This window comes from Ambystoma mexicanum, chromosome 3p (genome assembly GCF_040938575.1).
Source record: "Ambystoma mexicanum isolate Mex_15411 chromosome 3p, UKY_AmexF1_1, whole genome shotgun sequence".
Taxonomy (NCBI): Eukaryota; Metazoa; Chordata; class Amphibia; order Caudata; family Ambystomatidae; genus Ambystoma; species Ambystoma mexicanum.
Window position 1 is genome coordinate 113129716 of NC_090925.1, and position 17456 is coordinate 113147171.

Genomic DNA, 17456 nt, shown 5'->3' on the forward strand with positions numbered 1-17456 from the left:
TTGAAATGTAAGAGGAGGAGCAGGGGGAGCCACGGTGGGCTGTAACCCACCTGTGGCGTGGCAGTGTTTGGGCAACCAAACACAAGAGACAGACTTCGGAGGAGCCAGGAGAAAGCCGGAAGGGTCTTCGCTCTTCGCAGACCAGCGCACCTTGGGAGCCTAAGCGGCAGGGGCGTCTGGGGGGGGCGGGAACAACAAGGGCTCAGCTTCCCCCAAGGAAACGGCACTCTCCCCGCCCAGAAGCACCTGCAGGGGCAGGAGAGGCTTGGACGCAAAGGGTTGGGAGATTTGGGACTACTCTGGACTCTTTGGAAGAAAAGGGGGGGGAAGCCGGTTAGTTGGTCACGGAGCAGTCGCCACATCTTCTGAGTGATTTCCACTAATGTGTGCAGTGTGGTTTTTATGATATTGTGGAAAATAACTCTGCGGCCTTTTTATGCCAAAAACAAAGCAAGACTCATTCTACATATTTCTGGGGGGGAAAAGGAATGAGCTATTGCTATGTGATGGGTCCAAAATGAACAGATGCACGGGTTATTGGACCTCCTCCACACAGGTCAGTTTAAACACTGCAAAACCAGGTGTCACCAACTGCACTGAGCAGCACAAAAATGAGAAGAGTGCGTTGGATGCTGGGAAAATGTTATAAACGTGAAGTCCCATCACTCATTTTGGACTACTAGTCACTCACTGCAAACCCCGTCCCTAAAGTTAGCGTAGCAAACAGCTCAGGTAATCACTGATTCTGACTGGTAGATCTACATCTGCATTCGCTGAACACCAATTTATGTAGCATTGATGGGTCGTCGCTACATTGCTAGAAGATTTCCTGCAGGTCAGCTCCATGCAGAGACATGCTAAAAGGAATGAACAGGGAGAAGGGAAGAGCGTAAACTGAGAAAGTAAGAAGGCAGAGTGATTCATACCCCGGAGCCCATCAAGCAGACATGATATGTCTGATAAATGCTGTGGGAAAGGAAGAGACATGGTTAAACACAAGACATTAGATTGTCCACCTTGCCACATCCATTGCCTCAATTAAGAAATGCATGTACAAGAATCTCCCACCACTCCAAACACTTCTCCAATATGTATAGATGCCACCGGGCATCACATTCTCCACATGTGCCCTTTAGTGGGGTCCCAGTGCACTCCTCATAGGGCACGCCATGCATTCTTCTTACACAACCCTCACTGAGCTGCTGTCTCTGCTCAGGTGGGGTAGGGGGAACCAGTTAGACACCCTCTTATCCCTCCTCCTATTTGCCAACTTCAATCAGCAAGGAAACATGTTTCAGATCTGCTTGATTAGCTGCAGCATGCTGAGGCACACAGGCATGTTACCATTCTACCAACAGAACACACACCAACACACCCCGAATGTGCAACCATCAGACTACTCCAAAGAACCAGAGCAGACCTCACTGACCTGTACCAGACACTACTTGAGTACACATACAATGCTTTACGACCCCATCGGGAACAGCAAGATGGTTAAATGGATCTCGTTTGGTTTATTGATGTAAGGGCCTGTAATTCCAAGACCTTAATTAAAAGGGTGCATTGGTTCCCAGGCACTGCTGAGAATGAACCCCTGACCGAGACTCCCACCCCTTTGTTCCAGCCCATATTAAGACTGTACAAATAATGAAGCCTGGATCAAACTCACCTTCGTAATTGACACAGCCGTTTGCATCTTCGTGCCCAGACAGGAGAGTCTCCACTTCCTCCTCAGTCATTTTCTCACCTGCACCAAAGAAGGACAGCTGAAAGCCAACGCACAGCACTAGTTCTACCTCCATCCAGCATCATTGACAACCGGATGTGCTCCAATTATGGTCTGAAGGATCAGGCCCAAAAGGGGGGGGGGGCACACTTCATACCCATTCAGTGCCCTCTGGTAAACTTGCCATTCCACTTCCAACAGCGGCTTTTCTGAAGCAGCCCATCACCCACAGGAAAGGACACAAAATCACAGGCTGCGCAAGAAGTCACAGTGAAGACTGAAGCAGTGATCTGCTCCTTCACAACAGTCGTTATGTTTAGGCATGCAACAGGCATTTGCAAGATGACCAACGGTGGCAAAAAGGTGCAAATAACTGGGCTTATGATGCAGTGCCTGGCAAATAACACCTATAAGAAGAGCCAGAACGGTTGGCTTTCCCCAATGCTGGTTTTCTTTCAGTGCAAGGACCCATTGCTCATCAATAAAACTTGGCTGAAGGCACGCTTGGGCAAGATTTTTATTAAACCTGGAGCTGATTTACAGCTGTAATTCAGTCATTACCTTTCAGAACATGGATTAGAAAAAGCAATGCTAGCCCCATAAAAGCCCATCGTCTGATGCTACAGAGTGACACAGCGAGCTGAAAGATCCCCAGGATGGTAGAACGCTCATAGGGGTTAGTATGGCAATGGGCAGTCTGGGTAGGTAAGAAGCCAAATACTTAAAGGCTGTATGTTCCTTCCCACATCCCCAATCACCCACCCATCTGTAATAGTATTGCCCTTGTATAACCTGAAAATTTTAGCAGCCAAGTGAAAGGACACAAACCCAGAAGCAAATAGCCAACTGAATGGTCATAAGCCAGAGTTAAAAACCTACCCATGCTGCCATCCACCGTCATCTTGGAACGCCTTCCCAGTCTACCATCAAGTTCAAATCGCAATGACAAAGTCAGACTAGGAGCATGCAAGCACGCTGTGGAGCCTGAATCGTGTTTCAACTCTGCACAACACCCACAACCAACCCCATCAACCCATTGTCCTTCACAGCTATACTTACCCAGCGACACCAGCACATGCCGCAGCTCAGCACCCATCACTGTGCCGTTGCCCTCCTTATCAAAGACCCGCAGACCCTCCACGTAGTCATCAAAAGTACCCTGGTCTTTGTTCTTGGCGACAGTCTGCAACATGGGCAGGAACTGGTCAAAGCCGAGCAGGTTGGTGTTCAGCTCTAGAAGGGAAAGGAGAGTTTAGAAACAAGGCGCTACGTTGGCTAGGCAATGCTAATGAGGCAATGAATCCACAACTATGCATAGGTGAGGCAGTGGGAAGGTGAATGCCAGCAAAGACACCCACTTGAGAAGAAACCGTATACCCTCAGAAAATGCTGGTGTTGAGGAATGCACCAGCAAAGACCAGTTTGCTACTGAAACCACATTGAGGGAGGGTAAGAACTAAAACAGGTTTTGGAGTCAAGATGGATATATATCTGTGACTGATGGGGTAATATGGACAAGGAATTAAGCTTTAGGGGTGTGTGCACAAATGGGGCTGGGGAATTTTTGGACATAGGGTCCCCGCGAGATGGCAAGCTGTCCCCAACAACCACATACAGTGAAGTTTCACATGTTGCAGTCAATGCCTCAGAAGTATTAAACCCATGAGGAATTAAAGCACTAGCCAGATACAACCCAATGTTTAGAGAAGGAAGCTGCCAGAGCAGATCCTCAACAGCTACGTATACACTCTGCCCGCCACTACTTTGCAGGAACAGGGGTTTGAACTCCCATGGAGCAACAGTCTTTACATACAGCGAGCCCAGGCTGTGGCTAATCCCATTAGTAATGGCTGAGGCAAATAGAAAAAAAAACGTGGAACAGAGAAAAAACATTCAGCATTAGAATTGCTGTGATTAACAGCCTCCGAGTGTGCCCTCTGTAACCCCCAAACCTACATGCTTTCTTGCAATATCATGAGAAAAATCAAAGAAAACGCGTGCATAACACACCCAATGTGGACTTTGTCCATTAGTAAACTTGTTGAATGGAATGGGGGGGGGGGGGCCGGGAGGGGATGCCATTTGTTTTGCGACACATACTAAGCCATATGGCAACAACAAAAAAAACAGGAAACTAACAGCTCCCGTATAAGGGCTTGTGCAGCCAGTGTAATAAAGGGTCTTCATTCGGGTCAATGAACACACATTACGTTAGATAAATTGATTCAACATGTACTCAATTAAATGTCATGTACCACAAAAGGGCCAGCAGACGGAGGCTTTGCTCCCGGTAAGATTACCTTTGAGCATGGAATACCATCTTGATGAGTTCTGGGACAGCTTAATGCCCTCCTCCCATTTCCCCATATAAACATGCACACAGATCGAATTTGCATTTTATTCAATGCGGTTTAGATTTAAATATGTTTTACTTTTTATGTGCACATGCAAGGCAGCGGAGTGCATAATAGATGCTGGAAAAAATAAATAAATAAATAAATCTAAAAGAATCCCTCCCGTCTCCCTGGACACACCCTCCCATCCATTGAAGAGAACACGTTTATTCTGCGCTCGCACTTCATGCGGTTTGCTAACAATGCTTTTATCTGGGCGACACTACAGGTCTCAAAATAACAGGGTACACCAATTGTCTTACCATTACACGGAGCTCTGCAGCAAGCACTCCACTCACTGATCAAAGTACAAAATCATGTCAAGATAGCTCAGTGGGATAGGATTTCTGCTGCAGAGGCCACCTACATTGTGGTCGTGGGTGAAAAGACTGCAGGTCTCAGTAAGTCTATGCTTCTGCTGGACAGGCTCCTCCCCCCTGACAATCAGTGTGCACGTTTGAATCCCAGTAAATAGGTAATAGTGACAAAAGGGGATGTGTGGGCAAGTCACTTAAAACGAAGCCCCTCAATCCCACCAATTCCCTAAAAGTGGACGGGGGTTCACTTGCCATCAGATTTAGGGTTCCCCAAGATCTTGAGGACTTCCGCATTGGTGGGGTTCTGGCCCAGGGCCCGCATAACATCCCCACACTGGTTGACCTGGATCCGTCCATCACCACTGCGGTCGAAGAGGAGAAATGCCTCCTTGATGTCTGAGGAGAGAATAAAGGGAACAAACGTTGAGAGTGAGGGCTGCGGGGTGGGTAGGAAATGGGAGTTAAAGAAAGGACAGGATGGTTAGTAAGATCGAGAAAAGTTCGAGTAAAACGTGCCCAATAGCAAAAGTACATAGGTGTCCAATGAACAAGGCTGAATAGAGGCAGGGAGGATAGCTCAGGGGCAACACACTCGCCTTGGAAGCAAGGCGCAGCCGAGCAACACAGGTTCAATCCCCACGGCTGCACTTAAAAACCTCTGAATATTAAGCGAGTTATAAATAACCAATTACAAAAGGGAATTACAGAGCGAATATCCTGATCTATTGCATGGGTACACACACACACACACACACACACACACACACACTAAAATAAAACCATGATAATATAAACCCTGAAGCTTTCCAATAGAGACAATTGACCAATGGATAACACGAAAACGTGATACTGACATTTGAAAAGTACTTAATTCAAGATGAACCAGTCAAAGTGACTTGGGTATCGTCCCCCGTGCCCAGCTGGTGATTTCCTGGATCTCCTATCCATTATTCTTCCTTAGTCAGCTTTTTTCCTTTTGGGCGACTACTTCCTTCTTCCAATCCTTCCTGCTCTCAGTTGATCTCACTTACCGACTGCTATTATCTTCAACTGTTCCCATCCCTGCCCCTCCCATCAGTCTGGCTCTTCTCTTGACCCAATCTTTTCCTCAATTCCTTCAGTCGAGCCTGTGTCTGGTCCCCAATAAGCCTTCTTTTCTCCCTTTACCCTTTCTACCACTCCTTCACTTACTTTTACTCGTAATGATCTTCGGTTTTGACCATCTTTCCTCTCTTCTCTACGCTCTTCCATCTATTTCTACTTGCTCTTCTTGGTCTCCCGTTGTGGCTGCTAGTACCCTTCATTCTACTTTGATGTCTGTACGTTATTCCGTCTCTCCTCTGTTTTTACTCACTCTCATAAATCTGCTCAGCCTTGGCTTACTTCTCCCCCTGCATAAAGGAGAGTAGCACCGAAAGAAAAAAAAAAAAAAATCTATATCACCATCTGATCTTACTGCACTTTCATCTTTAAACTCTTGACTCTGCCCTACTTGTGACAAAGAAATCTTACTTTTTGGATCTTCTCTTTCTCACCACCCTTGTCGTCTTTTCCAACTACTCTGCAACATCCTGTCTCCTAAATCTCCCGACTCGTTAGTTAATCTTTCTTCCTCCAACATTGCTAGTTGCTTCACATCTAAAGTTGCTAATCTTTCTTCTGCTTTTGTTTCTTCTCCTACCTCATCCTTCCCGTTTACCTTCATACTCTTCATCCTCTCCTCTTAGCGATTCTGATAGTTCTGCTCTTCTTACCCGTGCTCATCCAACACGGATCCTCTTCCCCTTTTCTTATTCCACATGTCGATCCCCATCTTCTTCACTCATTAATTCTTCTCCTTCTAACTCATGTTTCCCCTGCTACCTTTAAGCATGCTCTTATTCTCCAGATTCTAAAAAGAAACGACCCTTGCACTCCTGCCAATTTTAACCCAATTTCACTTCTTCACTTTCTCAAAAAATTCTTGAGCGCGGTGCATATGCCCAGGTTGATAGTTTTCCAAATCTTAATTCTCTCCTACCACCTCGCCAATCTGGATTCCGTTCTTCTCATTCTACTGAGACTGCTCTTTTGTGCGTCTTTAACACTACCCTCTGCTTATTTTAAGCTCTCCTCTATACTTATTCTTCTTAATCTTTCTGTAGCATTTGATCCTGGTGATCACCCTCTTATTCCCTCCCTTTCTGCTTTGGGTATCACTAGGTCTGTCCTTGAATGGTTCTGCTCCCATCTTTCTCAGTGGTCCTATTCTGTAGCTTGGGCTGGACACACCTTTCTCACTTCCTCTTCACTATGGTGCCCCTAAAAGTTCTGTAGTCCTCTCCTTTTCTCCCTCTACGCTGCTTTTTATTTCTTCATTTAATCTATCATTTCAGTACTCACAGATACAAATCTTTTTTCTTCCTTTGACTCAATTCTGCCCTCCACTGCATCAACTTGCCTTTCTGCTGCCCAAAACTGGATGTCTTCCAATTTTATACACCTCAATCACTTCAAGACTGAAGTTCTGTTTTTTTTCGGCTACAACTATTCTGTCTACTCTACGCTCTCTCTTTTTCCATCTACTCTTACCCTCTGCACTTTTCCTTTTCTGCGCGCAATTTGGGGGGGCATAGGGCGTTATCTTTGATCCCTCACTTTCTTTTAAATTGCTATCTTTTCTATTGCTCGCTCCAGTCAATATGCCCTTTTTTTTTTAAACATCCGGTGTGCTCGCCCCCATCTCTCATTTCATGCTACTAAACCGCTTCTGTGCTGCCTGGTCTTTTCTTTTTTTGGCCTTCCTGCCTTACATCTTCCTCAGCAGTCTGTTTATAATTCTTCGGTTCGCCTTCCCTTTGACTTTTCTGCATTTCACGTCTTCTCTGCCATTTTCTTTCTATTGATTTTAAATGTACTCACGGCTTGGCTCCTCGTTTTAGCTAGTCTCGTTCTATTCTCCCTCTCCGATCACAGAATCGGCTTCTTCTCACTGTCCCCAAACCTCACTGTGTTTCTTCCCATTTCCGATCTTTTGACCTTTTAGCCCCTAAACAATGGAATTCTCTCCATCTCTTATTTTTCAATCTAACCTGAAAGCTCATCAGCTCTCCCTTCTTTCTACTTAGTGACTTTGTTTCTCTCTCCCTCCTTCTATTTTTAGTCATTTTTTGCATTATGTAAATGGTGGCGTTTTCTAATGGCGCTTTTTAATATATATTCAATAAACGAAATGAACCCATTGTGGGGTTCAATGGCGTTCCATTGCCTAAATTTACTTGCTGGAACCGACAACCCCGCTATTTACGGAAAAAACAAAAAAATATCCCGAGCTGGGTGTTGGGGTAGTGGTGAAAAGGAAAAACCTGCTCCCTGGAAGGTAGTGGCACAAGTAGGAACTATGCCAGAGGGTCCCTGGTGCGGCTAAGGAGTGTTAGCCAAGTGGGAATTATTGGTCAGTAATGAGGGTCAATTGCCAGGAGTGAGGCATAGCACAGCGACATGTGGCTGCGGCGCTACAGAAGTCAATCCTTCCCGGTGGCTATGCATATACTGATGCTCAGTGGAGGAGGGAACAGTGCGAGTGTGAGCAACACATGCCCGGAATGGGTGTGGAAGTTAGAGTGCTTTGCAGGGCTGTTGGGTGCTTTGTGGGGCATGTGTGCAGCTGATCAGTGGTAGCAGCAGTAACCAGCTGCAGCCCAGGCCGTCATGCTAAAGTCCAGACATGAATGGTACGGGGCATATTGGAAATGAGTGCACGGCAGAGAAGCAGACATTGGTTCCTGAAGATTAAAGGATGTGAGACGGATGAAGATGAGGATGTTTTATCGAGCCATGTCAAGGTACTGTAGATGGCATAGTGCCTCAGAGCCAAGTTCAGGGTGGTGCTGTTTGTCTTGCAATTGTCAGGCGGATTAGCAGGCAGACAGACAGTGGCGTGCATTTATCCATGCTGCGGGAGTGGGAACTTCTGCTGGAGAGAAGGGGGCTTGTGGTTCAAGAGAAATAGTAGGGTGTGACTGCAGGTCTGGAGGCCTACGTTATTGATTATGTTTGTAGGTGTGGTGACCTTATGGTTAGGATTGGGTTAGTCCCAAGGAGGAGAAGAGGGTCATGGCAGCTGCATGTAATTATGAAAACCTGCGACTGCACACCAGACCAGAGAAGTGGTATGTATGTTTATTTATAAAGCGCAACCAGGAGGGCAACCGGGCGCATAATCTTGGATACAGGTTACAGTAGATATACAATATACACAGATTACAATTTACAGGTTATAATACATGTACAATATCACGTATGTACACAGGTAAAATATATTTCAAGTCAGTAGCCAATCATATGTGAAGGAGTTTGAAAAGAATGTAGAAGCTTTTAAAGATGGCACAAATGTCCTCGTTATTGACCGAGTCTCCACGGAAGTTACCCTCACAGAATTCGCACTGACGAAGGACCAAGATTGTAGGTCTGAAATGCATTGGCAATTGTTTGGAATTCTGCCTCCTCAACCAAAATGAACTTCGAAAATTAAAAACAAGCCACAAGCAAAATTGCAAAGAACCTCTGCCTATTTCTTTTAGATCGGGGTCGAACTATTACCTTCTGCTTAAAGCATTATATGAACAAATTAAACACGTCTCAGTAGTCCTCACTACATCACTAGCGACCCAAGGTCTGATGAAAGCTTTTCAGACACATTTTGCTGTTAGGATTGGGTTAGTGCCTTTCTAGGGGTTGGAGAGGGTTAATGTTAGGTGTATTACATGCCGCGGCCATGTTTAGATTACCTGGGCTCAAGATATTCATTAGGGGCTATTATTTTGGAAACAAGCAGATTGAGGACATTAAGCAGGGAGGTACGCATTGATATTGGGTAAATACCAGGGTGCATTGGTTTAGGTGATCCATTCTAGTTCACCCTAACCACTAGGTTTAGTGGTGTTCAAGGGAAAGTTTATTTAGTGAACATCCTGCGCTGCTAGATACCTGCGGCCACACCGAAACGCCCAGCCCCTAAAGGCTTGCGCCGAATCATTCTCTTCCGCCAGTGTGGTACTTACCTACAAGTAACCTGGTCATATCAAATTAGCATCTTTTATTTGTGAAATGTGGCATGTCACACCCAAGGAGGAACGTTATCATGCTAGTACCGATTGCGAGAACGCAGCATATCTTGCCCAGCCATGACCTTAAGAGAGGGCTATCCAAACGCTATGCTGTGCCCCCCTCACTGACCTAGAGTACAAATTAGTGTTGCCTAGCCCCTCCAAATAACAGAACGGTTTATATTTTCCATTTAAAAAAACGCAACCAACCCACACTTTAAGAAGCTTTGCTCCCCCCATTGGGATTCCTCCGGGACTAGGGAACAAACACCACAGTTTGAACATCATTGCCTTAAGAGACAAGGTTGCTGAAAGGAAGGAGTGGCGAACAAGAGGCGGGTTTTGCGAGGGAACCAACAGCAGATCAGGTGGCGGGGGCATGGAGGCTCACTTATGTGGAGGTTGCGAGCCTCAGTCTCACTCCCAAACAGATGAAACTCTGGCGTACAGCAATTTCATTTCAATGGCTATGTCCGCATATGGAATGCAAAACTTCAGCTTGTCTCGGTTCGTCTAAAAGCCCCAGAAGGGGAGGTGGCCTCTCTGCAAATCATTTAATGGTCACTCAGTTTGTCGTGTGGGAGGAGGCTAGATGGCGCTTTGAAGTCAGCCGGAGAAGCGCAACATTGTGGAAATGAAGACTCCCTCCGGATGCGAGCTTATAAAACTAAGGTCCCGTCTACATCAAACAGCGTTACTTAGCAAGATGGCATGCGGGGACTTGAAAGCTAGCAGCCAAACATGGAGATACTAAGCGTGGGCACCACTATCAGCTCACACATCCACGCTGGCGGTGCTTCCGTCCGTACGGTTGCGCCTTCAAGCCTTCCCACTAAGACTGGAGTGTATTGGTGAATGTTCCATCTCATTCATGATAGCACGTACTTCACTTACTCATTTTCAATTGTTGTGTTCCTGTATTGGTTCAGCCTTGAGAAAGACCTGTGAGGGTTCAAACACGTGTTGGCAGATACCTCATCTTTCAATTAAATCTTAACCGCATACTTAATGAAATCCCTGTGACCAATGATTAGGAGGACCAGCACAAGATATCCAGGTGCAACCATTACTATACTACCTTTAGGTTTGTCTAATTAGATTAGGCAAATTAAATATAGGGCCTCTACTACACATTCCTAAAGGAGCCTGCTCCAGACAAGTTCCAAACACAGGGCTAAAGTCAAATTTGGGACTAGTCCAATAAAAGTACTATGCAGAATACCATAACCAAGGCAGATGTGTGCAACCACAGTGCCTCCAGACGTGAACATTCATACAGGCAAACAAAGCTAAGATTGCTCGAGTATCACAGCCACCAGGCAAGGCGTTAATCCAGGTAAAACTATGCAGGCAGTCCTCCAACCACGACAGGAAGGCAACAGTGCAGCATTTGATGCTTTGTTAGCTAGAGCATGTACAATACATCCAGGCTCAGTTAGTAAAAAGATATAGGGAATGCACATTACCAGAATTTGCTACGAGTTGTAGACGCCAGAGTAAGCACCAACTTTACTATTCAAAAGGCCCAATGGGATTTAGGCCCCATAATACACAGCTACAGGAAATGTGTTAGTTAAGTACAGTATGGGAATTGTGAGGGATCAACAAAGGGGGGACTTGTCACCCCTGAAACCAGGTACCCAAGCCCACAGGATGCACAACGTATCCTACTCACAGCCTTCAAGTATTTAGTATACTGGGAAAGTGGGGCACAAGGTAAATCGGTTCCACACCGTGCTCAACCACATCCCACAGATGAGGTTGGGGAAGGGGTCCTGGCCCACCGCCCAAGAAGATAAACCACTCACATAAGCCTGAATGGCACGAGGAACGTTGAGCCCCCAAGGCTCCATGATATATCTAGGGAAGGGCGAGTTATCCAATATGCAGGAATAGTGACCAGGAGAGCAGCAAGGCCCAGCCTCATTCACAAAGTCGGAGAAAGTTAATAATGGTGCGAGGGAGCAGTGAATGACGAGTGGTGAGGGAGAAGGGTTACCATAAACCTATACATGAAACAAGCGCACAGCACGGTGAGATACTGTCAGTAGGCAGACACCAAAATTTCAACGCAGTATCGCACAAGCACGTCACTCTGCTTACATTCACACATCAAGACAACGTAGTTTCGGATATGTACAGTTGGGGAATCACAACTGTTTTCTAGAGTTGATAGTGTGAAATCTCAGTGACCACTTAAACGGTAAAAACAGAAGGTAAAAGCTGGAAGACCATAACTAATGTAGAGTTGGTTAAAGTCAAGAGGGGGATGAGCGCTGCACAGTAACACCAAAAGGATGCACAAAGCCCTCATTGGTGGCACTATGATGGGAGTATTTAATGTAACCCCATTGCACAGATAAGTGGGTGAAGGGATAGACTCTGTATTAGGGAGTACAAATGGTTATATCTTAGGAACACCTACACCACCAGCCTGACAGCACTTCCCTGGACGAACCTACTAGGCCTTATGAACGTGCATGTTCTTGGCATGCAAGGACTATGAATGTAGAGAGGAGAGCAACCTAGTGGGCGATTAGCAAACATGGGTGCTGGGGTGGATCCCTGGTACAAGCCTAGCCACCACAGTATTTACACGATTTGTTGGCTAGCTGGCTTTCCAAAGATAAAACAGAACATATTTAATCAACCATAGTGCTTTGGCGTCATCACAACATAGCATATAGATTTGTCATCACCAGCAAAGTTAAAGGCAGTGTAAAAGCAGCTCCTTTACATGCCACAGGACTCAGACCCACACAATTAGTTTACATGGACCTGTTGGCATTGGAAACGACTTGGAGTTTTGGTCTGTGTGATATTGCCCTGTGATGGTTGGGTCACCCCACACCTCGACATGTGATATGCAGAGTACCTTGGGTGCTCACCTATATTTTTTTAACCTGTACATTAAAACTTTGGCAAAGTGGATACAGAAGATTGGGTTTAGTTGCCGAATTATGCATAAAAAAAACAGATTTAGGTCTGGTGCAGAGATCTGTATCCTCACAAACTAAGAATGTCTTGACAAGAACATTGATCCTAAGGACAGTCACTAGGATGCCCCGTTTTGGAAACACCCATTCAGCAACTGGCCCCCAGCCCAGTGCGAGTAGGACTGTTGCGCATTCCAATTTGTCAAAGACTTCAAATATCTGAAATAGTGAAAACATGCTTCTCCCACCTGCTCTTTTGGTCTTTCCCCACACAAAATAATAGCTATAAATGCTTTCACCATCACTGCGGAGGGACTATGGGACTGTTTATCTGGGCCTGCCAGAAAGGCAACCATCGCTGCTTCACATGGTCCATAATACGGTCAGAATACTCACCTAAAGGGTGAAGTGAGACGATCCCGCCTAGACTAGCCTCTACACCTGCCCCCCCATCACTATATGTCGATCACATAATGCTATTTATGTCGTTAGTGAAACTATTACCATATCTTCTACATCCAGCATCATGGACACTAGAGACCATGCTCTAGTTGCCCATTCATTCTGCCCAGATTCAGGAGGGAGCGACCCAGTGGCAGACATTCTCACCATGCTGCCTCCAGGTGTAAGGAGCAGCCATCTTCACTGCCAGCTGTGTCCAAGAAATCTGAAAACGTGGCAATACCAGGAGGTCTGCTCCTCATCGCCTCTAAAGCGCTACGATGCCCCGGGGTGACATGGGCGCTCTTTAAAACCCCCTACATTACTATTAGCTTCCAACGCTCTGGAGGTTGCGTATCTTTTAGCTGCCTAGTGAAGGGGCTTCGTTGCTTTCAAATTGTCAAGAAGCAACATGATTCGCCCCTCTGCCCCCGCACCCAAAAACAATTTTAAAAAAAACAAAATGACACCCAAGAAGTACTAGAGGGGCCCTAAAATTGCACATAGACACCCAATTCCCCAGATACCATAGCTGTCAAAACACACCAAACTAGAAGCCACGAACAAGTGATTGAAGAATTGCAACCACACATGGAAATACCAATGTACGTTAGTGTTACGAGGAGGCAGGCAGAAAGAAAAAAAAAAAAACCTCAATCCAAGTGCAAGAAAGCGCCATGTCATGAAACGGAGTTTCATCCGCACACACCACCTAAAGGAAGCCAACACTTACCAGCTAGCTGGTCTGGTGTGAACTCAATCTGCAGAGAGCATAAGAGAGATAGGGGTGAGGCAGAGACAGGAGAGGGCATGCAGGGTTCAAGTGAATCAGGAGAGGACCCCACCCACACATCAAAAAAGTAATGCAGACTTCACTTACCACAGATCTGGTCTTCTGAAAAGTCACTCTGTTTGGGGCAAAACACAAGTGTGAGTGTTGGCAGCTCTTGTATAAAGTCGGCGACCACCAGGTAGGGCAACAAGACACCCAGAACAACATCTGTGCAGCCACCTACATGTAACTTCTGACACCCACGTAATCTGTAATCTTTTGTCAGCTGAGACAGTCGTATGAAACTGCAGTACCAAACTTGATAATTCACCCACATGAACCAGAGGGCCATGATCTATACAAACTAGAGGGAAAAATACATAAATGTACCGTGGGTTTAACTAGATTGAATATGGGGAGAACATCTCTTGGAAAGGGACAGAGCAATGCATTTTCCTCCAAACGATTCTAGATGGGGTTTGAGCTCGAAAACAAACAGCAAATGTTGAGCACGAGACAATTTTTTCCCCTCTTCCTCAGCGCTGTAAAGATTCCACAGAGCAGCATAAGAGCTACAAAAGCAACCAACACTGCCATCTTCTGTGTTCCGTTAACAAACGCTCTCAGCGAGATGAAGTCCCACACACAAGCAGCCTCCAACATCTGGTTCTCCTTTTACGGGTATGCAGAACCCTTGGAATGTGACCAGCACCAAGCCCTTCAAGGTATGAATTGAAGGACAGTCAACCTATCCAACAAATGCATCCTATTATGGAAGATACTAAGAACTGTGGCCCCTTTTTCTAGGATACATGCAAAACTGGCAAAGACCCAAACATGCTCTCCGATTAAGGTCAGAGTGGATGCTCACAAACCGAGTCAGTTTAAAAGACTCCCGGGAAGATAGCTCAGGGGCAACGAGCTCGCCTTGGAAGCAAAACGGGACAGAGCAGACACAAGTTTGATCCCCAGGTCCGTGCTTAAGAAACCTCTGGATATTAAGCGCATTATAAATAACCAATCATATCATGTCAGGTAAACAAGGTGATCAAAAACACCCTCTCACTCACCAGGCCGACCAACTAAAAGACCAGCCACCAAAGTGGTTCTCGGTCGCATCAATTATTGCAGCTGCATGTACTTAAGCTTCCCAGCCCAAAGCGGCAGGCAAATTCCAGATGCAGTGGCCTCTTTGGAGTACCTCTTAGGGCGGTCGCAAAGTCACTAACATGGTTGTTGCCCCACGAACACACCTGTTGTGTGGCCCCTTTAAAGTAAATGTATTGCCCATTTAAGAGTCATGACTCCAGTTAATAAAAGGGGGGTGTGCTTGCGCGTGCGGCAGTGCAGCAGCAGACTCCAGGAGTGAGCAACTGGTGTCTGGGTCAGTCATTGTGTGGTCTGCCATATTAGCCGTTAGGACAGCCCAATCCCCCTACCCCCCACCCCCCGCCACCCACCATTAGTGGACCGGGTGAGTCTTGTCTCTGGTAGGGGCCCCCTGCCTGCGTCTGCTCGACAGCAGTAGGTGGGTGTCTTGCTCGGTGCCCCAGCAATGGTGTGTCTTCACCCGGTACACCAGGGCTCCAGACAGAACACCTACGGTCGGCTGCCTACAACATGGCACTGTTAAGCCTAAAGCTTTACAAACATGTTGGTCTGCATTTACGCCACTCGATCTACAGGGACAAAGCACCACCAACATCTTCCACCTTAAATTGGATATGGGTCTGGGCATTCGGAAAAAATCTCTCTTCAGCCAAGCAACGCACGGACTAGTGCCAATCCCTCCCCGATGAGGACCAACACCCTTCAATGTTCTTGGTATAGCACTCTGGTTCGTACTCACTTCCTCTCCTCCCATCCAGCTTTTTCATCAGAGTGGTGAAACTGGCCCTATAGCCACGGGCGCAGCCGTCCAATGCCTCAGAGTGCAGCTGGTGACGCCATTTGCAGCCCCCCCTTTCAAAAAAACAATTCAGGACAGATGGTATCCAGTTTATGTGCCAATGCATCTTACGTTAATGCTACCCACTCCCTCCAGGTCCCTGCACCCAGGGCCAGTGCTAGGATTTGAGGGGCCCCACGTGGCATAAGTGTTGCAGGGGCCCCCTTATTTGCATAAATGGTGACCAGTGAGATTACAGAAAATTATTTGACAAATGAGGTTGTCTTTAATGCCATGAGTAAGGCAGGAGACAAATGCAATGTGACGTCCAGTATATGATTTGTCACTGGTAACATTTACCTATGTGGCAATATCAGGAGCGAGGCTTTGTTTTGAAGTAGCAGACAAAATGAGAAGGGAGCCTCATGAATATACTCCCTGAGCGCCTTCATTGGACGGTCGAGCAGGTCAAAACGGTTTGGCGGGGTGCATGAATTTAAAACATTTGAACAAGGTTGCCAGAATCAAAAACAACCAAGCGCGGTAGCAGCCACCCTCTGAGATATATATATATATACATATACACATACACACACGCATGTCCTAAAAAACAACACATGGGCACAATGTGGGAAAATAACTTTTCCAGGATTGCAACCGCTTATCAAATCCTGAACATTTATAAGTGACTTGCTTGCCCACTCATTTACCCCTCAACCCCATGTTTGGTTTTGAACAGTACTCGGTTTTTATAAATAGGACTTAAAAAGTACACACATAGTTATGTATTTACACAAATCCTTATATAAACAGGTTAAGCAACACAAAAAAAAAATCTATTGCAATATTATTCTCCCCATCTTGAATGGGAGACTACAAATACCAGAAGGCAACAACATTGCATTGGAGTTTTAAAATTGTACTTTCAAGACTGGAGTATTGTGAGAAAATGGGAACTGCGTTTAATGACAAATACAGGCTTTATATATGGTGTGATGAGAATATTACATTCCAACTATTTTTGGTGTGTTAAATATGAACATCATAAAACAATTAGTTTTAAGTGGCCTGGAGGAGAGTGTAGATGTAGGCAGCTAACTGGCGCTTTCTATGCGCATTTAGAATAAAAGGACACTTGCATTTTTTTTAACACTGAAACGTCTTGTCCCAAAACAATGGTCTCTTAAACGGGCAATGACGTGTAAATTGCTCCAAACGGTCTTGCAGGGGCAGGCACCGGTTCCAGCGGTGTTCCCCTCCCTGGCAGCGCCCATGCCTCGGCTCTGCCTGCGCGCCCTCCCTGCACAGCCTCCACACACGCTCGCCTGCTGAGGCTCCGCCGCTTCTCCTCCCTGCACAGCCCCTGCCCCTCTCTCACCATCTCGCCACCGCCTCCCCTGCTGCTGCTGCTGCTGCTACTGGCGCGTGAAGCCTCTTCCTGGAATGCAGCCGCTTCCTGTCAGCGCGAGACCCTCTACCCACGGCGACGTCACGGCGCGGAGTGGCGTCTCCGGCGTCCAATCACCGCGCGGTGGCTGAGGCGGGCGGAACGCCCCGCGTTGCCATGGGCATCTTCTCTCCATACACGGTAATGTCTCCTCAACCTTGGCCATAGCTGGCAGCATTACTCGGAGAACGGTCCCATTAGGAACAAGCAAGGGCAAAGCCCGCAAGTTTGGATGCTGTTTAGGCTTGGGAAAGTATTTGCCAGACGCTACTATAGTGGTACTACCTAGCCATGGGATGCCAACAGCTGGAAAATGTTAGTACCTAGGCATGATGTCTATAACTGGCGAATGCTCTTTAAAAAAAACATGTTTTATTTACTTTTAAGCACTTGGTAAAAGCAATATAGTACACATTGTAAAAAGCAACATATGACACATACCCTGCCCG

General features: G+C 46.3%; 1 protein-coding gene across 3 annotated transcripts in view; it reads right to left on the reverse strand.

Annotated features, from left to right (window-relative positions):
• LOC138580139 (myosin light polypeptide 6-like) overlaps positions 1-17055 on the reverse strand; it is a 32827-nt gene extending 15772 nt beyond the window's left edge. Inside the window, exons 1-5 of one of the 3 annotated variants that reach the window (XM_069650455.1) lie at positions 16939-17055; positions 13781-13808; positions 4689-4832; positions 2786-2959; positions 1670-1747 (exon numbers count right to left, since the gene is read on the reverse strand). In XM_069650455.1, the coding sequence (XP_069506556.1) occupies positions 1670-1747; positions 2786-2959; positions 4689-4832; positions 13781-13808; positions 16939-16941 (427 nt within the window). In that variant the 5' untranslated portion in view covers positions 16942-17055. Of the gene's footprint in view, positions 1-1669; positions 1748-2785; positions 2960-4688; positions 4833-13780; positions 13809-13916; positions 14040-15521; positions 15552-16938 lie in introns of those variants that run through there. The other 2 variants (XM_069650454.1, XM_069650453.1) reach the window with 2 other exon arrangements.
• Positions 17056-17456: the final 401 nt, after the last annotated feature.